At 42.5% G+C, this 23,914-nt stretch overlaps 1 protein-coding gene across 2 annotated transcripts in view; it reads right to left on the bottom strand.

The window, feature by feature from the left end:
* Window positions 1-380: 380 nt before the first annotated feature.
* Window positions 381-23,914, bottom strand: part of LOC144681065 (inactive tyrosine-protein kinase 7-like) — a 317,600-nt gene continuing 294,066 nt past the window's right edge. For both annotated transcript variants that reach the window (XM_078542773.1, XM_078542774.1), the window contains 4 exons: window positions 18,003-18,083; window positions 12,753-12,904; window positions 9,162-9,340; window positions 381-1,671 (listed from right to left, as the gene is read on the bottom strand). In XM_078542773.1, coding sequence (XP_078398899.1) covers window positions 1,511-1,671; window positions 9,162-9,340; window positions 12,753-12,904; window positions 18,003-18,083 — 573 coding nt within the window. In that variant the 3' untranslated portion in view covers window positions 381-1,510. The remainder of the gene's footprint in view (window positions 1,672-9,161; window positions 9,341-12,752; window positions 12,905-18,002; window positions 18,084-23,914) is intronic.

Raw genomic sequence — 23,914 nt, 5'->3', positions numbered from 1 at the left:
CAGGTTATCTGATCATTATCACATTGCTGTTTATTTGACTGCCCACGTTCTCTTGATTACAATTGTGAGCAGACTTCAAAAGTACTTCATTGGCTGTCAGCCTTTTTGGGACATCCTGCGGTTATGAAAGGCACTATATAAATGTAAGTCTTTTATTCTCTTTTTGATGCTATGTGCAGAGCTATGTCCAGTCTCTCCCCAGTGACCCATATTGTAAATGGCCATGTCCAGCATTTACCCAGTGATGCACATATCTGGCCTTTCTGGTGACATAGATATAACACAGGGCCATGTCCAGCCTCGCCCCTCTCCTTATTGTGACTTACTGATAGTGATGCAAGAATCAAATGGTAGATATCTATGGATACAGATAAAATGACATACCAAATGTGAACTTTATTGATAGCAGCATGTAAAAATTACGGATATAAAACCAACTGCACAAGCCGAATATGAACTAAATATGTCTAAGTTTTATGCAAATTAAAAAAAACTAACATTTCAGCCAAGGTTTTATTTCCACACTTTAAAAAAATTGAAAAACTCGATATAAAAAGGGTTTCTTAAAAGAATTATAAAATCAGGATCTTGCATTTCATTACAGTTTTGAAAATTGATAACAATTCCTTCATACACCAGGCACTTGGTTCAATACAGATTTGCCTATATGCAATGCCAGTTTAATTACTGGCTTTCTATAGTGTTTTGCTTGTAAAGATATGTTTAAAGGTTAACATACATAAAATAAACTTTTTTTAAAGAAGGCAAATAAACAGTACCATGTTGGAAAGACAAGGTAATTGAGAACCTACTGAAATAAATAGACAGGTTTCTCCAGCTTCTTTCTACATTAAGCAATGTTGGTAATGTTAGGTTGTGATTTTCTACAGTATGTACAAGCTCCAGGCATGGAGACATCCTGAGATCACGTACCATCCATCAGCAGGCCGTGGTCCTTTCAGATAGCCTGCACCTTCTCTCTGAACAGGATTAGATTTCAAAAATCTATTGTGCTTGATCGCTTAATTTTTGAAATATACAGTTTTAGTGAAGCAAATTCATTCTACCCAGTTATCTGCTGATAAGAGAAGCAAGCACTGTTTTCCAGATGAGCAGCTGGTGGGGTAGAGTGACCCATCATTTATTGCTCTTAGTCAATGCACTAGACAATCTGTAATATCCCTCTCCACTTAACAAAGCCTCTGTGGTGGGTTTGGAGGTAATTATCCCAAACTCCTGCACTGAGACACAAAAATCTTCCATGGCAGGAACACATGCACAATGATAGCAGTGGGTGAAAGGCCTCAGAAACAGCACTCTGTAGAGTTGAACTTAAGTCAAAAGGTCCCTGGAATTTGAGATGCTCTATTCCTGGGATGAAATAATAAAAAAAACACAAAAAGTTACAATAAAACCTAGGAGACACTGCCAGCAGACAAGCCCTGGATGGGATGCTGATCTCTCCTTGTCGAACACTGTACATGATTCTGGGAATAGTCATTAATCCCCATCAGACTTTGCTGTCAGCGGGAATTTCACCCAGGGCGTTGACAATCTCACTAAAAGATGGGCGGTCCTTGGGGCTTGCTGCCCAGCAATGCTGCATCAGTTTGTAGAGTTTAGATGGGCAGCCATCAGGCGCAGAGTGTTTGATTTGACTGTTCTGTATGCCTGCAAAAAAAAACCACTTGGGTTAATCTTTGTACATAAACGTATTTATCCTCATTTCTTCCCCTACCCACCATATATTGAAGATGTGCAGAAGCAGTGTAAGCTTCCATCATCAAATGGTTTAACCTCTTGAGGTGTAAGTTGGAAAGACAACACGTATCTTCATCACGTACAAAGGCTTCAAGAAGAGGAACAGGGGAATTCTGAAAAGCAGGAGTGATCCCACTTCCCTCCAGTGTCCTGGCCAAATATTTTTCCACTAAAACAGGTTACCTGATCATTTTCACGCTGCAGTTTGTGGGTTCTACGTGCAATTTGACTGCCACATTTCCCTATATTACAATAGTGACTATACTTCAAAAATACTTCATTACTGCTTTGGGATGTCCTGAGATGTGAAAGAAGCTTTAGGAATTCAAGGGCAGAATTTTTCTCTCATTGGGCGGGCATGCACCCGATCTGAATGAGAATAAAATAGTGCGCAATGACGTCAGGCGAGCATCCCGATGTCATCACGCACGCTTGCTATATTTCACTCGGCGGGTGTAATGCCACCTCTTGCGTGCATCCGCTGACAATTAAGGGGCCTATTAAGGCATTAATCAATTAAATTGGATTTTTTGCTGCCTGTCCAACCGTTCGGATGGCGGGTAGAAGAAAAGGCCAAGTGGCATTTGGATTTTTTATGAAATCTCATCCACAGGCGGGATGAGGTTTCCAACAGGAATTAAAATAAAAATGTTTAAATCTCATTTATAACATGTCCCTGCTCATGTGACAGTCATATGAGGGGACATGTTCACCTTATTTTTTAAATCTTTATTTGTACGGTTATAAATCTTCAGCTCCCTGAGGCAGCTCTGTGCCTCAGGGAGCTTTCAGTGCGCGCACCTGCACGCATGTGCAAACTTCCACGCTCGCCCTCCTCCCGTCCCCACCCCGGCAGTACTCAGTACTGTAGTGTGCGATTCACGCTGGCTGGCTGTTAATTGGCCAGCTAGTGTGAAATCGCAATCGGGGCCCGATTGCGGGCAGCTTCGCGACTGCCCCTGGGCCTGCCCGACCAACGAGGTAAAAATCCTGCTCAAAAGTCTTTTGTTTTATTTTTACAAGCAGGGTGGGGAAGCTGATCATCAGCACCTTTATTTCAGTCTTCTAACCATCACAGCAAGGAGCGCCATCCAGTATTGAGTAAACATACAGGAGCTTTATCTCCATTCGTCAGCGGGCAGCCCTGGGATCCAACAGAAGCTCTAAAAGTTGTCTGCCTCTCATCGGCATGGTTCAAAGCAGGTCCTGGTTCCAAGAGCAGTTTTGAGACAGGCAGTCGTTGTTGTCTCATCAATATCGATGTGGCTGGAATGTATCCATAAGAAGAAACCAGTGCTTCTTACATACAACTGGAAAATGTGTCCACCTGTCAGCTGAGATCATTCAGCTGCAGGGTGCAGGAAGACATTGCATCTTTGAGCATTTGTACATCTTTGAAATCTTCAATTGCTTGAAAAAGATTACTTCTTAAATGAATTAGTTGGTGAGATGGGACAGAGAAATGTCTTCTGGTTATTGAGAAGGCTCGCAACCAAATCCACAACAGGTGACATCAACAATATCCCCTAAACAAAGATCCCACAGGATTTGGAGATCTTCAGTATTTTCCTAAAAAGGCAGTGACTTTGCGTGTTTTAGATGTTGGGGGAGGGGCCCAATCATTCCCTCATGTGTGCACACACACACACACACACTACTGGATAGTGATCTCATGTGGGAATTGTTGGTAATTTTGCCCACTTGACAGCCTAAGGAAATACAAGTCTAACTGCAGCAATCCCATTCCAGGTGAGATTAGTTAATCAGATAGGAGGACTGAAATTAGAGCCTCCTTTATTGATAATGCTCTGCACCACCCTGGGATGGTACATTTATCCTGAGCCAGAAGAAATGCAAAGCCCATCGACTGTTGCTCTTTCCAGTTCATGTATTGCAGCAGAAACCATGCTTCAAATATATCATCCTCAGTACATTTTAATATGTGCACATTTTCAATGCACAAATATATTATCCAAGACAAGGCTAGTCCTCACAAGCATCAACAATATCCCCTGCTCTGGGAGGAAGGTTAATGGTAAGTGGGCCTGAGGACTGAAGGACAAACTCAGCAATAGCACCATCTAGTGGTTCATTGTTCAGTGAATTATCTGAGGTACTTCATTCCAGGATCTGGACAGAGCAGTTCTCAGAAATTTAAAACTATACAGGAATATAGTGAGCCCTAAAAGTTGACATTAAATATGTTTAACTAGTGCAGATAAATAAAGCTAAGACGACACTGAATGACTGTCAAAACAGTGGAGTACAAGTCAGAGGAAGGAATAATCAAATGGTATATTTCTCCAGTCAGACAGCACTTTGAGTACTGGTTCCAGCTCCAGTACCAAGAAACAAGAGAGACATGGAAGTGCTGTAAGCAGTGTAGAGATGTGAAAAATTCAATCATAAATTTACAGCACACGAGGAGGCTATTTGGCCGATTGTGTATATGCCATTAAGTATAGTGTATATGCTATAAAGTAGCCATCTATTGAGTCACTGATCTGAAATGTCAACTCTGCTTCTCTCCCCATACATGCTGTCAAATGTGCTGAATACTTCCATCATTTTCTGTTCTTATTTTACCCATCATTTTTTTCTTTCATGGGATGTGGGCGTCACTGGCAAGACCAGCATTCACTGCTCATCCCAGATTGCCCTCGAGACAGTGGTGGTGAGCCGCCTTCACAGAATCACAAAATTTTAATGGCACAGGAGGAGGCCATTTGGCCCACTGTGTCTGCACCAGCTCTCCAAATGAGTATTATGACCTAGTGCCACTGCCCTGCCTTTTCCCCGTACCCCTGTACATTGTTTCTATTCAAATAATCACCTAATGCCCTCTTGAATGCCTCAATTGAACCTGCTCCACCACACTTCCAGGCAGTGCGTTCCAGGCCCGAACCACTCAATGTGTGAAAAAGTTTTTTCTCATGTCACGTTAGCTTCTACAAGCGGGAACAGCTTCTCCGTATCTACTCTGTCCAGCCCCTCATGATTTTGAACATCTCTATCAAATCTCCTCTTAACCTTCTTCTCTCCAAGAAGAACAAGTCCCAACCTCTCCAATCTATCCTCATAGCTGAAGTTTCTCATCCCTGGAACCATTCTTGTAAACCTCTTCTGCACTCTCTCCAATGTGTTCACATCCTTCCTATAGTGTGGTGCCCAGAACTGTAGCCAATACTCCAGCTGAGGTCTAATGAGTATCTTATATAAATTCAGCATAACATCCCTGCTCTTGTACTCTATGCCCCTATTAATAAAGCCCAGGAGACTATATGCTTTATTAACTGCTCTCTCCATCTGTCCTGCCATCTTCAATGATCTATGCACATATACACCAAAGTCTTTCTGCTCCTGCACCCCCTTCAAAATTTCACCCCTTATTTTATATTGTCTGACCATGTTCTTCCTACCAAAGTGTATCACCTCACACTTCTCCGCATTGAACTTCATCTGCCACCTATCTGCCCACTCCACCAACTTCTCAATGTCCTCTTGAAGTTCCACACTGTCCTCCTTGCAGTTCACAACACTCCCAAGCTTCGTATCATCCGCAAACTTTGAAATTGTCCCCTGCACACCAAGATCTAGATCGTTAATATATATCAGGAAAAACAAGGGTCCCAACACCGACCCCTGGGAACTCCACTACAAACCTTCCTCCAGCCCAAAAAATATCCACTGACCATTACCTTCTGTTTCCTATTACTCAGCCAATTTTGTATCCATGTTGCTACTGTCCCTCTCATTCCATGAGCTATAGCTTTTCTCACTAGTCGGTTGTGTGGCACTGTTTCGAATGCCTTTTGGAAGTCCATGTACACCACATCAACAGCATTACCCTCATCGGCCTTTTCTGTTACCTCTTAAAAAAACTCCAAGTTAGTTAAACATAATTTCCCCTTTAGAAATCCATGCTGGCTCTTCCTTATCAACCCATATTTTTCCACGTGACTACAAATCTCTCCCAAATAATTGTTTCTAGAAGCTTTCCCACCACTGAAGTTAAACTGACTGGTCTGTAATTACTGGGCTTATCCTTACAACCTTTTTTGAAGACATAATGTTTGCAATTCTCCAGTCCTCTGGCACCACCCTGGAGTCTAAGGAAGACTGAAAGATTATAGCCAGTGTCCCTGCAATTTCTACTCCCACTTGCTTCAATATCCTTGGATGCATCTCATCCGGTCCTGGTGCCTTGTCAGCTTTCAGAACCCGCAGTCTATTCAACAATTCCTCCTTATCAATTTTGAACCCTTTTAATGACAGAGTTTCCTCGTCTGTCACCATGGCCTGGGTAGCAGCTGCCTCCTCAGTAAAGACAGATGCAAAGTATTCATTTAATTCCTCAACTATGGCCCCTTCGTCCATGTGTAAATTCCCTTTTAGGTCCCTAATCGGCCCTACTCCTCCTTTTACCACCCTTTTACTATTTATATGTCTATAGAAGACTTTGGGATTCCCCTTTATGTTGGCTGCCAGTCTTTTCTCATAATCCCCCTCATTTCTTTAATATGCTTTTTCACCTCCCCTCTTGAAACTTCTGTATTCCTCTTGATTCTCAATTGTATTTTCTACCTGACACTTTCTTCTTTATCTTAATTTAAATCTCTTTTTTCATCCAGGGAGCGCTGGATTTGTTTGCCCTACCTTTCCCTTTCGATGGATTTGCAACAGTCCATGCGTTGTTGTAACCCTAATACAGTGCTGTTTGTAAGGGAGTTTAAAGATTTTGACCCACAGACAGTGAAGTGAAGGGAAGGCAATTTAGTTCAAGTCAGGATAGTTTGTGGCTTAGAGGGGAACTTGCAGCCGATGGTGTTCTCATGCATCTGCTGCCCTTGTGGTAGAGGTCATGGGTTTGTCGAAGGTGCTGTCGAAGGAGCCTTGGTGAATTACTGCACTGCATCCTGTAGATGGTACACACTGCTGCTACTGTGCGTCAGTGGTGGATGGGCTGTCAAATGAGCTGCTTTGTCCTGGATGGTGTTGAGCTTCTTGAGTGATGTTGGCGCTGCACTCATTCAGGCAAGTGGAGAGACTTATGCCTTGTAGATGGTAGACAGGTTTTGGGGAGTCAGGAGATGAGTTACTCACTGCAGAATTGCTAGCCTCTGACTTGCTCTTGTGGCTACAGTATTTATATGGCTGATCCAGTTCAGTTTCTGGTCAATGGGAACCCCCAGGGTGTTGATGGTGGAGTATTCAGCGATGGAATGTCAAGGGGTGATAGTTAGATTCTCTGGTGTTGGAAACGGCCATTGCCTAGCACTTGTGTGGCATCAATGTTATTGCCACTTAATCAGCTGAGTCCTGAATGTTGTCCAGGTCCTACAGCATGTGGGCAGCTTCAGTATCTGAGGAGTCGTGAACGGTGCTGAACATTGTGCAATCATCAGTGAACGTCCCCACTTCTGATCTTATGATAGAGGAAAGGTCATTGATGAAGCAGCTGAAGATGACTGGACCTAGGACACTACCCTGAGAAACTCCTGCAGCGATGCCCAGGGACTGAGATGACAGACAACCATCTTCCTTTCTGCTAGGTATGACTCCAGCCAAGGGAGAGTTTTCCTGATTTCCATTAACTGTAATTTGACCAGGTTTCCTTTTGTCACTCGGTTAAATGCTGCTTTCATGTCCAACATTAGCTTCCCTTTTATTGTCCTACTCTGTATGCTTCTCGATATCCTGCGGGCTTTAGATTTGAAGTCCCATCCTTATTCTTTGTGGGAACATATTTGTTCTGAACCTTCATTGTCTCCTCCCATTGATCAAGCAGTTATTTCCAGTCCACTTTTGCCAAATCACAACTTGGTTTAGTAAAATTGGCCTTCACCCAATTGAATACTTGAACTCCTGGCCCATCTCTGTCCTTTTTATTAAATGAAACTAATTTAGTTGAATTATGATCACTACCACCAAGATGCTCTCCGACTGACATACCTTCCACCTGGCTAGCTCACTCCCTAGGATCAAGTACAGAACTACTCCTTTCTCTTGTTGGCTTGCTATGAACTGGCTAAAAAAGTTGCTTTGAAGTCTGAACCCCTTATACTTTTATACTGAGGGGGGTCAGAGGTTTGAAAAAGAACATGGGCAGCATTTTCTCCCCGTTGGGGGGGAAGTTCAGGAGTGGGCGCGTGGAGGTGCGCCTCCGACCGGCAGCCCCGATTGGGGGTGCGCCGCCATTTTACGTGGGCGGGCCAATTAAGGCCCGCCCAGCGCACGAAAGAGCGCATTCATCTCCCTGAGGCTAAGTGCTGCCTCAGGGAAATCGGCTCCACATTAAAAAATGTTAAAAACAGAAAAAAAAATTTCCCTGACATGTCCCCTCATGCGACACTGTCACGAGTTGGGACATGTCCATCACTTTTAGTTACACTTTTATTAAATTTTTAAAAGCCTACATGAAATCTCATCCCGCTTGTGGATGAGGTTTCATGCTTTTTCCAATGCCTACCAGGGCTCCTGGCCTGCCCGCCAACTTTAAGGCTGGACAGGCAGGTCCACTAATTATGTTAATTACTTTGTCAATGGCCTCAATTGGCCATTGACAGGTCGGTGGGCGCACAACTGATTTGGCTGAGCCCCCGCCAACCTGAAAATTGAAATGAGGCGGGGTGATGTCGGGAGTTCTGCCAGACGTCATCCCGGGTCATTTTGTGTGTCGGTGAGCAGGCCCAGCCCCCCCTGCTCATCGACCAAGAAATCCTGGCCCATGTATTACAATTAGAATGAGTGGACAGAGGCCGAAACTGGCAACAGGTAATTTTGGGACAAATATCAGGAAATTCTATACTATTCACAAAAAATGAGATCAACATGTGAATAAATTTCCAGATGAAATAATGGAGGCAAAAACTCTGGAATTGGAATCGGAATCATTTAAGAAACAATCAGGTGCTGAAATAGTGGGGATGTTAGGGTGTCTCAATGGGTGAGTTGCGATTGACCAAATGTTCACATGATTATTATAGATGGGGAAGATCTTCCTCCAGGGACATTTTGATAAGGTGCTACATAAATACAACCTGATTTTCCTTTTTATTCAATCATGGTGCACACCACCCCAGAACTGATCACCTGCTCATTGAAACATGTATATTTTTCACTGGATAGCCATCAGATTCATCCTTCCCAGCTACAATTGGTCTGAGCAGACAAACTCAAACCTTACATTTTCCAGTCTGTACATTTAATTCAAATACTGGTCTTCTTACATGCATACATGTGAAATTTAATCCAACTTCTCATTAATCTGCACATGCCTCAAGTTCTGATAGTAAGTATTGATAGTAAGAGTTTCTAGTGTTCTGATTTAGCATCAGTGCAAGAGCCAGGGTTGTACCTGAGGACAAGAACACGGGAACAAATAAAACTAACTTCAATACCTGTTAATACTTCGTCGTCACTAAGTTTGGAAAACGGCAGCTCCCCCTGTGAGAAGACCTCCCACATCAGAACCCCAAAGGACCACACATCCGATTTTGTGGAGAAATCATCCTCAAATATGGCCTCAGCTGGCATCCAACGGAGTGGAATCCATGCTTGATGGAAATGGTAATACTCACTGGTGAATAAGAGGCAGAACATTAGAGCATGGTTCTATCAATAATTAAACTTGCAGTTATAAAGTGTCAAAACATCTCAAAGCACTTCAAACACTGAATTACTTTGTGTGTTGGTTATGTAGGCAAGAATCACCAGTTAAACTCTTTTTGATATTATTAGCTGAGGGAAGAATATTGGCCAGGACAACTGCTCGGCTCTGAAAATTGCCACAGGACCTTCTGCATCCACTTGAGAGAGTATTTTGGTTTAAAAGCTCATCCAAAAGACAGCACCGTGCTGTATAATCAGGAAAGTTCACTGTATGTGTGTGGAGCTTACAGGGAGAATCTTAACTGACAGGTTGTATCCAGACATTGAACTTACATATGCAGCAGCTAGTCCATCCCAGAACGCCTTATTCCAACTGACAACACTGATAGCTTCACAACAACAACTTGCATTTACATAGTACCTTTAATGCAGTAAAACTTCTCAAGGCAGCTCACAGGAGCATAATCAGACAATTTTTTTCATTTTTCACCAAGTCACATATGGAGCTATTAGGGCAGAGGACCAAAAGCTTGGTTAAACAGGGGATTCTAGGAGGTTAGAGATAGTAGGGATGAAGCCATGGAGGGATCTGAAAACAAGGGAAAAACATGCAACAAAGTTTGATTTACATAAACTATTCATATACAGAAAATCAAACATGATTTGAGTGAATTTCTGTTTAAAGACATTTGGGATTCAAATCATATAGATTGGATATAGCACAGCAGGGAGCTATTCAGCTGGCCAAGTCTATATCGACTCCCTCCAACAGCAATTTAGTTAGTTCCACTCGCCTGTCCTTTCCCCCATAAACCTGCAAATTTTCTCTCTTCACGTGCTTATTTAATTCCCTTTAGAAGGCCAAGATTGAATCTGCCTCCATCACACTCTCAAGATTGTGCATTCCGGATCCTCGCTAAGCAGATTTTCCTCCAGTAAAGGGAGTGCAGTGAACTGGACTGTAGTTTTACATAATACAATTTCAGGGATTTTAAAAAGGCCGCTTTACCCACCGATGTCAATCTCTCCAACACAAAGTTTCGTCCCAGCATTCAAATGTAGCCAAATTTACTCCATTCAAAAATGAGCAAGTCATGGGTAAGAAAAATATAAAATCAATGTTTCATATCCACAACCAGTCCAAGCTGTAAAAGCAGGCTACCCAGATGAAGCCTAAAAAGGATCAAACAATCTGAATCACAAAAGGGAGGCACAATATTCCTTAACAAGCACATCCTAATATGGTCATAATGCTGGCTGAGCAGTATATAGCTCTGGTTTCTACAGTTATTTGTTGTCTGTTTGGGAAGAAGGTAAAATTTAATGATAAATTAGTTGGATTTGAAAGTTTAATTTACAAAAGCCAAGAATTGGTGCAAAATAAGATGGAAATATAAAAGCTCTTTTCCAAAAAATGAATACACTGAATTGCAACTCTATAGCGAGGATTGGGAATGCACAATCTTTAGAGTGTGATGGAGGCAGATTCAATCTTGGTTTTCTAAAGGGAATTAAATAAGCACGTGAAGAGAGAAAATTTGTAGGATTATAGGGAAAGGACAGGCGAGTGGAACTAACTAAATTGCTGTTGGAGAGAGAGTCGATATAGACTTGGTAGGCTAAATAGCTTCCTGCTACAGGAAATGTATTTACAGCTTCCAATATCACATCTCCTGTTAAAGGGTGCCCTCTGGTGGACACTAGGTCACACAGCCAGATATAGCACTGCACACACTCTCTTGAACCTCATGTTTAATGAGTCACATGGCCATCACTCTTAATAAATGGGCTGAGAGAGCATTTTATCTGGTCTATACATTAGTGAGGTGGCATTATCAATGCTCTCTACATCAGGATATCAGCAAAATGGGATACTAACATGTTTTTACTTAAAAAAATCAACCATCAATGCAGCATGATTACAAATATGATCTAACTGCTGATAATAATATTTACCTTGGCCAATGTGCCTGAAATTGTGGCAACAGCTTAGAACCATGAGACAATTATTTCCTTGCTGGTACCTGGAAAACAGTGTGTCAGCCTGGTTTTGTAATTGTACTCTCACCTCTGAGCCAAAGAGTGGTGGGTTCTAGCCCCACTCCAGGAATTGAGCTCATAACCGAGACTGAACCTTCAGTGCTGCATCATTGGGGGTGTCTTTTTTCAGGTGAGACAGCAAATGGCGGACCTTTTTGTTTGTTCGGGTCAATGTAAAAGATCCCATGGCACTACAGGGGAGATGGTGGTGTATGGCAACCTCACTAGATTAGTGATCCACAGGCCCAGGCTAATGCTCTGGGAACATGGGTTCAAATCTCACCACAGCAGCTGGTGGAATTTAAATTCAATTAATAAAATATGGAATTGAAAACTAGTCTCAGTAATAATTTCACGGTCACCATCATCAATTATTGTAAAAAACCCATCTGGTTCACTAATGCCCTTTAGAGGAGGAAATCTGCCAACTTTACCTGGTCTGGCCTACATGATACTTCAGATCCACAAAATGGTTGACTCTGAAATTGCCTAGCAAGCCACAAAGTTCAAGGGTAAATAGGGATGGGCAACAAATACTGGCCTTGCCAGTGACACCCATGTCCCATGAAAGAATAAATTTTAAAAAAGCTATCCGAACAGGAACAGGGAGTTCTCCTGATGCCCTGGCCAAAATTCTTCCTTCAGCCAACATAACATTAATTATTCATTTCAAATACCGTGTACAAGACAATCAAAGACTGATGTTCATAATAAAAGGTAATGTTTTAGCTGCGAAGCTCTTTGAGGGTGTAAAATGGTTTATTGTGGTGTGGAGATCATCGCATCTGCTATACAGTAGTTAAACACAGTAATGTTGTGGAAATATTATCACTTTCAAGTTTCCCTCCACCACAACTTTGAACATCTATTGCTAATTCTTCACTGTTGCTGAATCAATATTCTGGAATTCCATTGTGGGAGCATGATCACCACCAGAAGGATTGCAGAGGTTCAAGTTGACCCACCACTCTTGGAACAACTAGGGATAAGTTATATCTGCCAGCCTTATCCGAATCCTGGGAATAAATCAAGCTACAAATTTCGAACAAATACCTTTCGTGCAAGGAAAAACTGAAGTAATTTAATCAGGCTTAGGGATGTCAGCAACCAATCGGCTTACATCTGTGCAGTTGGACATTCTCAATTAGCCTATGTTTTACTTTTTGTGAGATCCTGCTGGATCATGGAATGTTGCAATTCTTGACATTAACATTTGTGAAAGGGTGGTTCTTGTTCAACTTGTTGCTTTGAATATTATACAGAAAATTAATCAAATTCAATTTTTACAAGAATGTGCAAAACGTCTGAACCCCTTTACTGGGAGGAGCTATTTCACCTACCTGTTGTACACATCCTTGCGCAGCCCAAGTGCTGCCACTTTGACCTGTCGTTGGGCACTGATCAGGCAGTTTCGAGCAGCCAGATCCTTATGTACAAAGCGATGGTTTGACAGGCATTCCATTCCCAGTGCTACCTGTGTGCAAATGCCCACCTAGAAAAGAAAATGATAGAATCATAGAACAGCACAAGAGGAGGCCATTCAGCTGTGTCTGTGCCGGCTCCCTGCAAGAGCAATTCACCTAATGTGTCAAGAAACTATCATATTTTTCCTAATATTATTGTGGAATATTTTTAAGCAAGTTTGTGTTTGTTTGTTTGTGTGTGTATGGCTGATTTAGTTGGGCTGTAGATGGGTAGACTGCAAGGTTTAAATTATCAAAGAAATGAGGTGTAAAACAGGTGTTTAAAATGGAGATGAGTAAAGCTAGAGTGAGGCCAGTAGATAAGGTGTGAATGAAATATGCATTTTTAGATAAGTGGAGAAGCATTTCATTTTCAAAGGGACATGGGAGATGTTTAAAACTGGCAAAATAAATAAGGCAGGCTTATTACATGAAAGATTTTTATATTCTAAAGACAAGTTGAAACAATGGGATTTACAGATCAAAAAGAGAGAAACATATTTAAAGAAAGATGGAAGGCTGTGTGAGGTGTGGCCATGCGAGACCTTGAAAGGTGACTGTGGGAAACAGACTTGGGGAAAAAGCCTCTAGCCACCCTGCAGAAGTTCGCTCTTCCAGTAACCAAAGTTATGTTAAAAGACTTTGGAAGTCCATTGTCCAGTGAGTGCTTATGGTGATATTGCTGGATGACTTGATAAATTTGGAATCTATCTGGACTGTTGCCTTAAAGGGGGTGTGTAGTTGGGAAACTGGTTAAGTAGAAATTTTGGGAATGTTATAACTGTGTAACTGTAATCTTGTGTGTGTACTTATAAGTTTTTTCTTCTTTTGTTAATAAATGTTTTAATTTAATCTTTAAAATCTCTAATGGCGGTAGTGGACTCATTACTTCTGATTTCAGTGCACAAGTCTTCTCATAATAAATACAAATTGCAGAATCATTGTGATTGCCTGGCCAAGTTTCCCTTGTGGATTTGGTCAGCCGGGCAAATACCACCTGCCATGTCATAACAACTGCCACTCCCCTACCTTTCTTTGCCCCGTAGCCCTGCAAATCTTCCCTCAAGATAATTATCCAATTCTCATCTGAAAACCACGATTGAATCTGTCTCCACCACACTCACAGGCAGTACATTCCAGATTCTAACTACTTGCTTGTCATGAAAGAATAATTCATATTATTGTGATTTATTGTAAAAGTAGGTTAATAGTGGAGTTTGTGTGTGTGTGTGTGTGTGTGTGTGTGGCGGGGGGGGGGGGAGATTAAATTATGTTGGAGACAACTGATCTGGCGGCTTTGACTAATCAAAAGAAACTAGGTTTGAAATGCTAAATATGTAAACATGGCTGAAGTTTTAGAAGGTGAAGTGAGGAGAATTTACATTTTTAGATAAATTAGGGTAGTTTGAATTTCAAAGAGACGGTAGGGTATTACACCTAGCCAGGGAAGCTAGGCCAAACTGTGTGTTTATTTTTCCCAAAGGTTACTGACAACATTAGCACCATGAATAGATTTATATTATGAGAAAAGTAAAGTTCCAAAGACATATGGGAACAATGGGATTTACATTAAAAAGGAGAAACATGTATAACGGGGATGTGTCAGGGAAGGCATTTTAAGATCTACAAGAAGTGTGAAAAGCCTTCAGTATTTGCGCATTAAGCTACTGTCGAAAGAAACCAAAGCTGGAAAGCCATTCTGAATTCTACTGTCCAGGGTAGTGTGTTAACTGGCTGGAATCTATTTAAAATCTATTTTTTTGTTTACTGTTGCCTTAATGAGGGTGTAACTGGAAGCCAGATTAATTAGGGGTTTTAGGAGTTATTATAATAGTAATTTGTAGACCTATGTATGTGCTTGAAATCTTTTCTTTTGTTAATAAATGTTTAATTTAGTTTTCTAAAAAATCTCTAAAGTCTTGGTGGACATGTTACTACTGAATTCAGGGCATGCATCTCGAAATAACTACAAATTGCAAAATTGTTGTGACCTTGTGATCAAGTTTCCTAGTGGATTTGATCTGCCTGGCACACATCATCTGCTGCATCATAACATGCTGCATAACAAGGTGAATCTTGTCTGCACCCCCTCTAATGCCTTCACATCTTTCCTAAAGTGTGGTGCCCAGAACTGGACACAATACTCCAGTTGCGGCCGAACCAGAGTTTTTTATACAGGTTTATCATAACTTCCTTGCTTTTGTGCTCAAAATTTATAAAGCTCAGGATCCTGTATTTATTAACCACTCTCTCAACCTGCCCTGCTACCTTCAATGATTTGTGCACATATACCCCCAGTGCAATCTCTTTGGAATTGTACATTTTATATTGCCTCTCTGCATTCTTCCTATCAAAATGCATTACTTCACAATTCTCTGCATTAAAATTCATCTGCTAATTGTCCATCCATTCCACCAATTTGAATATGTCCTTTTGAACTTTAACAGTACCCTCCCCACAGTTCACAATAATTCCAGGTTTCCTGTCATCTGCAAATTTTGAAATTGTGCCCTGTATATCAAAATCTAGATCATTAACATATACCAGGAAGAGCAGGGGTCCTAACACCGATCCCTGGGAAATCCACTGTAAACCTGCCTTCAGTCCAAAAAACAATCATTCACCACTGCTCTCTGCTTCCTGTCACCCAGCCAATTTCGAACCCATATTGGTACTGTCCGTATTATTCCATGACCTCTAACTTTGCTCACAAGTCTGTTGTGTGACACTGTATCAAATGCCTTCTGGAAGTCCATGTACACCATATCAACAGCATTTACTCGTATAAACCCTCATTGTTACCTCATCAAAAACTTCCAGAAAGCTAGTTAAACATGATTTGTTCTTAGCAAATCCAATGCTGGCTTTCCTTAATTAACCCACATTTGCCTAACTGGCTATTAATTTTGCCTTGAATTATTGTTTCTAGAAGCTTCTCCACCATAGAGATCAAACTGACTGGCCTGTAGTTGCTGGGTTTATTTTTACACTGTTATTTTTATTTTTTAACATTTGCAATTCTCCACTCCTCTGGCATGGTGCTCTGTATCTGAGGAGGGTTGAAAAATTATGGTCAGTGCCACTACAATTTCTATCTTAGTATCCTTGGATGCACTGCATCTGGTCTTGGTGATTTATCAATTTTAAGTACATCCAGCCTATTTAGTAGCGCCTCCTTTTCAATTTAAAATGCTTAAAATGTCTCAACTGTCTCCACTTTCAGCGTGACCTTGGCAGCATCTTCTTGGTAAAGACTGATTGAAACTATTCATTTAATACCTCAGCCATGCCCTCTGCCTCCATGAGTAAACCTCCCTTTAGGTCCATAATTGGCCCCTACAGAAGAGAAAGACCTTCAACTACAAGATAAAGTACCCCTTAAAAATGTTAACTTCCCTGATGGCCTAGTGGGCAAAAGGATCATCTGATACAGGAGATCATAGATTGAATTTTGTGTTATGCTGATCTGGTTGATCTTAGCTGGTCTATCAATGAGGATGCTACAGTTGGACAGAGAACAATAATCAGCCAAGATACTCACTCTGAACTGCTATCCAGTTATTTCTGATCAAATGAAAGGTATGTTTAATTGGACCTTTGCGATCAGATTCAGAGCCCAAGATTAAAGATGAAAATTTTTAACTTTAGCATAATATAACACTTCAAAGAAGCGTGAGCAAAAATAAATGGATATTGAGCCAAAGAACCCCTTCTACTAGGAAGAGGAGCGAAAAGCTTGATTTTTTTTCCATGTACAGGATGTGGGCGTCACTGGCGAGGTGAGCATTTAGTGCCCATCCCTAGTTGCCCTTGAGAAGGTGGTGGTGAGCTGCTTCCAGAAGTGGAAACTGAACTAGGCAAGGACATTTATCCGTAGTGGGCTTAAGGGAGTGGGGGGCTCACAAAAGACCAGGTCAGAGGAACGGGAAGGTCAGGCGGGAGGAAGGGTTGTGGAACTGGTGATGATTAGGGAGAGGGAAGAGAGAGACTATAAGGGGATTCAAACATGATGAGAATTTTAATGCTGAGATACTGGAAGTCAACATAGGCCAGCAGGGACAGGCAACGGGTAAATAGGTCTTGGTGTGGGATTAGATACAGGTGGCTGAGTTTTAGATGAGTTGAAATTTACCGAGTATGGAGAACGAGAAAGCATTGGAAAGGTCTAATCTTGCAGTGACAAGAGTATGGATGAAGGTTTCAGTGACAGATGGGCTGGGACAAGGGTATAAATGGGTGAAGTAGAAATGGGGAAAATACAGGAAGAGGAAGGGTCTTGCCTCTCTACCTCACTTTCTCCATTAAAACACTCCTCAAAACCTACCTCTTTGGCCAAGCTTTTGGTTATCTGACCTAATATCTCCATATCAGATTCGGTGTCATACTTTGTTTTATAGTGTTCCTCTGAAGCACCTTCGGATGTTTCAATATGTTACAGATGCTATATAAGCTGTTGTTATTTTCGAGTTATGGAGACTGGAAGATCTTGCATTTAATTCCCAGGTCTGTGTTGAGCTGTGGTAAGGCAACAGAAAGAAAAACAGGCCGTGTTCTCACTTCAGACTGTTGTCCTACACCCTGCAGGAAGAGCAGGGTATCAAGTGAGGATGGGATTAAGCTTGGCAATGGCCCTTTCAATGGTCAAACAGCTACAAAAACGCACCATCTTGGATGGCATGTGAACAATAAGTAGCTGGGCAAGGTCTCAGAGGGTGACAAGGGAACTGTATACCACCATGAATTATCACTTTGAGAAGACAAGGGGAAAGGGGTGAAAAAAATTCTCAAGTCGACAATCAGCAGATTATTCATCAGCACCAATGCACCCGCGTGTAAAAAAAATAGTGCTTCTGAAGAAGTTACATCAGGGTTTCAATATGTAGAAAAACTGACACTATCATGGTTTCCTTCCAAGTTTTGGAAGAACACAGTTCAGCACAGACTTGGTGGAGTCTCTTGAGCATTTATTCTTCTGGCTTCAGACTCTTTTATATACATATATATGGAGTGCCCATATATGGAAATCTAGCTCGCTACAAATGGCTCAATTCCTAAAACAATAAACTGATTTTCCACATGACACTTCAAATGATTTAAAATCCTCAGCCGAAAATCCTCAGCTCCTACCTTCTGTTTTGTACTTAATGGTTGAGATTTAATCTTCTCTTCTTTGCCTTTTGCAATACGCAGAAACTGCTTCAGATCTCCCTGGAAGACAAGAGTGTAAAGTTTAAATGCTCAGCAGTAACTGCTGATAGAGTAAGGACACTCAGGATACAGGGTGCAAACACTAAAACAGGAAACTATGACTGTATTCTCACAAATAAAATAACCCCCACCTTTGCGTCAACTTTATAACATAGTTGAAGTTAGGCACAATAACTACAATCTGTATTGGCTTAAGTTATTTTTGGCACAAGCAGCAAGAGTCATTTGATTTAGGATTTTCCATGTTGGTGTGAGAAAGAGGGTTTGGGATGGGGCTTAAAAAGAGGGCAGGAAGGGGGAGAGGATGGGCCAAAGGGAGAGGGGGAGGAGGAGGAGGGGGAAAGAGGAGGGGGCAGGAGGAAAGTGCTATGACTAGAAGAGGAAAGTGAGTAGGGAAAGGAGCTATTTTCCATAATATAAGCACTTTGAAGAAGGGAGATTACAATTAAAGCATTCTGCCACAATGGACTTTGCTTGTGGGATAGAAAATTTCCATTTATGACCTTTACTTTATAACTTGTGACCAAATGTGATAACTTATCCAAAAAGGCATGCACAGTTTAGCATGGAAATATCAGGAAAGTAATGCTCAAAAGTGTGCTGCTGAGCCTAAATCAAATTTACCTAAATAACAACAGTGACTATGGGAAGAATTTTCCCGTTGGCAAGCAGGGGCGGGGCCCACTCACTGACGTGTAAAATGATGCGCGGTGATGTCAGGCGGGCGTCCCAAAGTTACCACGCGTCATTTAGATTGTCAGTTTGGCGGGTGCGTGGCCACATCGGCTACGTGCCTGCCAAACTGTCAAAGGCCTATTAAGGCCATTAACAAAGCAATTAAAGCTGTTGAGAAATCCTGCCCGTTCAACCTTCAGGTTGGCGGGAAGGAGAAGGGCCCAGGCGGCCTTCGCATTTTTCATGAAACTACAACCATGGGCAGGATGAGGTTTCATGAAGGGTTTATTAATTACATAAAATTTTTTGAAAAAATTAATGGACATGTCCCAGCTCAGTGACAGTTTCACATGAGGGGCATGTCCGTAAAATTTTTTTTACCTTGATTACATTTTTCAAAACACAAACTGATCTGCACAGGCCCCAACTCAGGGAATCCCACCCTGCCCGCACAGGGAGTGCACAGTGCTTCCAGGTGTGCGTCACGCTGGGATGGCCTTAATTGGCCCGCCCACGTAAAATGGTGGTGCGGTCCCAATCGGAGGTGCCGATCAGGTTCGCGTTCGGTCCCGCCCGCCCGCCACTGCACAACCCCCTCAAATGGGGGGAAATTCCTACCCTATGTTACCAAAATAATCATATAAAGTGAATACCTCGGGGTATTCAACAAGACACTATGTAAATATACTACGTAAAAATTGCTGGGAAGAGTGTCCTGCAGTCAGCATCGCTGTGAAGCAGCCTGGGAAGAGTGTCCTGCAGTCAGAATCACGGTGAAGCAGCCTGGGAAGAGTGTCCTGCAGTCAGCATCACAGTGAAAGAGTCTTGGAACAGTGTCCTGCAGACAGCATCACTGTGAAGCAGTCTTGGAACAGTGTCCTGCAGTCAGCATCACGGTGAAGCAGTCTGGGAAGAGTGTCCTGCAGTCAGTTCTTGTTGAAAATAACAAGAGTGACATCACAAGACAGCGCGAGAGAGATCAGAACCAGCGCGAGTGCGGGAAGCTTCAAAAAGTCAGCACAAAGGTGAGAGCTGATTGGTGAGTAGTGGCAAGTGTTTTTCTCCAGTTTAAAATAGATTAAGCTAAAGAAAGGTAAGAGTTCTAGTTTTTATTTAAAGTACATAAATAATTTAACATTTTATTACTGTACTTAACTTAAAGTAAGGGTTTTTTTTGAACTAGAGGGGTGGCAGGGCAGCTTAGTCCCGTGTTATGTACCACCTGCAACATGTGGGAAGTCCTAGACGCTCCTTGCTCTCTGACCAACCACGTGTACAGGAAGTGCCAACAGCTGCAGCTACTTGAGCTCTGAGTTTCGGAGCTAGAGCAGCAGCTGGAAGCACTGATGTGCATCCGCGAGGCTGAGAGTTTCGTGGATAGCACATTTTTAAACGTGGTCACCCCACAGCTTATGGAAGTGCACACAAAGAGGAAACAGGTGGCCATCAGTTAGAAGAAAGGTGTCAGGCAGGTAGTCAGGAAATCCCCAGGGTGCATCTCACTTAAACCGTTTTTCTGTGTTGGGGGGGATTAGGGGGACGGTTGGGGGCGGGGGGGGGGGGGGCGGGGGGGTGCGAACAGCAATATTATAGGAGACTCGACAGTAAGGGGGCAGGCTTTTCTGCATCCGCAGACGTGACTCCAAGATAGTATGTTGCCTCCCCGGTGCCAGGGTCAAGGATGTGACTGAACGACTGCAGGGCATTCTAAAGGCAAACACTCAGAGATCGTGGTACATATTGGTACCAACGACATAGGTAGAAAGAGGGATGAGGTCCTGCAAGCAGAATTTGGGGAGCTAGGAAGCAGATTAAAAAAACAGGACCTCAAAGGTAGTAATCTCTGGATTACTTCCGGTGCCATGTGCCAGTGAGTATAGGAATAGGAGGTTAGTCCAGGTGAATGCGTGGCTGGAAAGATGGTGCAGGAGGGAGGGCTTTAGATTTCTGGGACATTGGGGTCGTTTCTGGGGGCCGTGGGACCTGTACAAGGTGGATGGGTTGCACCTGAACCGGAATGGGACCAACATCCTTGCGGGGAGGTTTGCTAGTGCTGTTGGGGAGGGTTTAAACTAACTTGGCAGGGGGATAGGATCCTGAGAGGAGGTGCAGCAGGGGGAGATGCAAAGCCAAAATTAGAGAGAGCAAGTGAGAATGGAAGGCATAGAAATTATAGGCCAGTTAAGGCACAAGGGAGTTTGGCAAGGTTGGTTGGTATTTATTTTAATGCAAGGAGTCTGACGAATAAGGCAGATGAGTTGAGGGCACAAATTAACACGTGGAAGTATGATGTCATTGCTGTCACAGAGACATGGTTGAGAGAGGGGCAGGATTGGCAGCTCAATATTCCAGGATATAGGGTCTTCAGGCGAGACAGGGAAGGGGGTAAAAGAGGAGGGGGTATCGCAATATTGATCAAGGAGTCAGTTACAGTAATAAAGAGGGATAACATCTTAGAAGGCTCCTCAAATGAAGCCATATGGGTAGAACTTAAAAACAGAAAAGGAGCAATCACATTGCTGGGAGTGTACTATAGGCCCCCATACAGTCAGAGAGAAATAGAAGAGCAAATATGCAGGCAAGTGGTAGAGGTATCAGTGGGGGAGCATTTTGCAGATAGTATTCATAACTCAGTTAGATTCAAGGTTGTTATGGAAAAGGATAAGGATGGGCCAGAAATCAGAGTTCTAAATCGGGGGAAGGCCAATTTTAATAAAGTCAGATATGATTTGGCCATAGTGGACTGGGAGCAGCTACTTTTAGGTAAATCGGTATCAGAGCAGTGGGACTCATTCAAGAAGGAAACAGGGAGTGTACAGGGCCAACATATTCCAGTAAAGACAAAGGGTGGGACCAACAAATCCAGGGAACCCTGGATGTTGAGGGATATACAGGATTGGATAAAGAGAAAAAGGGAGGATTATAGCAGATACAGAGGGCTCAAAACAGCGGAAGCCCTAGAGGAGTATAGAATGTGTAGGGGGGAAACTTAAAAAGGAAATGAGGAGAGCAAAAAGGGGACATGAAGAAACATTGGCAGGTAAAATAGAGGAAAATACAAAGTTATTCTACAAGTACATTAAGAGTAAAAGGATAACTAGGGAAAGAGTAGGGCCCATTAAGGACCATAGTGGTAATTTGTGTGTGGAGCCGGAAGACGTAGGTAGGGTTCTAAATGAACACTTTGTATCGGTGTTCACAAGTGAGAGGGACGATGTGGGTATGGAAACCAGGCAGAAGGACTGTGATATAATTAAAGAAATTAGCATAGAAAGGGAGATTCTAAGTGGTCTGGCAGACTTAAAAGTAGAAAAGTCTCCAGGCCCAGATGAAATGTATCCTAGGCTTTTGAGTGAGGTAAGGGAGGAGATAGAAGGGGCGCTGGCAAAAAATTTTCAATACCTCTCTGGCCACAGGAGAGGGGCCAGAGGACAGGTATGTGTGTGTATAGGGATTTAAGAAGGGGTAGAGTTTAGGTTATAGAGTTAGAAATTAGCAATTCATATTTCTTTCTTTTGCCACTGGTTAATGACAATTTGTTCAATAAACAGTTATTTACTTGTTAAGTTTACAAACCTGGTGCTCGTATCCTGTAAACCTAAATTAAACAGTTAGGTAGAATTGGGACAATCTGGTGGTTTGATCAAACTTTTCACATTTGTCGTGGCTCGGGGAACAGTGAGACTTGATATTACAGCGCACTATCCCCAGTGAGTCGTGACAACACAGAATGCTTCAGTGTCTAAGGAATTGTGACTGGTACTGAACACTGTTCAATCATCAGCCAAAATTCCTAACAATGGCCTTTTGATGTAGGGAAGATCATTGATAAATGGCTGAAGATGGTTGGGTTTCGCACACTACTCTGAGGAGTTCCTGCAACAATGTCCTGGGGCTAAGATGATTGATCTCAACCTTCTTCCTTTTTGCTTGGTATGACTCAAGTGTTTTCCCCCACTGATTCGCATTGATTTCAATTTTGCTTGGCTTAGGGTGCAGCTATTTCTGAAGCACAAGTCTTAAGTACTACAGCTGCAATGTTGTCAGGGCCCATAGCCTTTGCTACAGGGGGGAGGCAGTGGCATAGTGGTATTATTGCTGGACTAGTAATCTAAAGACCCAAGGTAATGCTCTGGGGACCTGGGTTCAAATCCTACCACAACAGATGGTGAAATTTGAATTCAATAAAAAACTGGAATTAAAAGCCCAATTGATGATCATAAAACCATTATCCATTGTCATAAAATCCCACCTGGCTCACTAATGTCCCTTTAGGGAATCTGCCATTCTTACCTGGTCTGGGACTCCAGATCCACAGCAATGTGGTTGACTCTTGAATACCCTCTGAAATGGCCTATCAAGCCACTGAATTGCATCAATCCGCTAGAATCTTAAAGGAATGGAATGGAACCAGACCAACTAGCTGACATCAATGTAGGTACCGGGAATGACAATGAAAGCTCAGCCCTGTCAACCCTGCAAAGTCCTACTTACTAACATCTGGGGGCTAATGCCAAAATAAGGAGAGCTGTCCCACAGCCGAGTCAAACAATAGCCTGACATAGACATACTCATGGAAACATGCTTTACAGACAATATCCCAGGCACCACCAGCCAGAGGAAACATCAACCCTCTGTCTAGCCCTGTCAGAATTTTGTACATTTCAATGAGATACTCTCATTCTTCTAAACTCCAGTGGATACAGGCCTAGTGATAGTGACCACAACATGGTACAATTTAAGCTTTTATGGACAAAGAAATAGACAAGTTGCAAAAAAATGTTTTGGATTGGGGGAGAGCGGATTTTAGTAAAATAAGGCAGGTAGGTAGGTCAGGTGTTTCTCACGTGTCGGTGCAGACTCGATGGGCCGAAGGGCCTCTTCTGTAGTGTGAAATTCTGTGATTCTAGTTGACCCAATCTCTCCTCATGCGACAATCCTGCCATCCCAGGAATCAGTCTGGTGAGCCTTCGCTGCACTCCCTCGATGGCAAGTATATCCTTTCTTAGCTAAGGAGACCAAAACTGCACACAATACTCCAGGTGTGGTCTCACCAAGGCCCTGTACAGCTGCAGCAAGACATTCTTATTCCTGTACTCAAGTCCTCTCGCAATAAAGACTTGCTGCACCTGCATGCTTGCTTTCAGCGATTGGTG

This window comes from Cetorhinus maximus, chromosome 5 (assembly GCF_964194155.1).
Source record: "Cetorhinus maximus chromosome 5, sCetMax3.hap1.1, whole genome shotgun sequence".
NCBI classification, from domain to species: Eukaryota; Metazoa; Chordata; class Chondrichthyes; order Lamniformes; family Cetorhinidae; genus Cetorhinus; species Cetorhinus maximus.
Note: the sequence above shows the minus strand (reverse complement) of the source record. Positions and strands in the feature narration are given on the sequence as shown.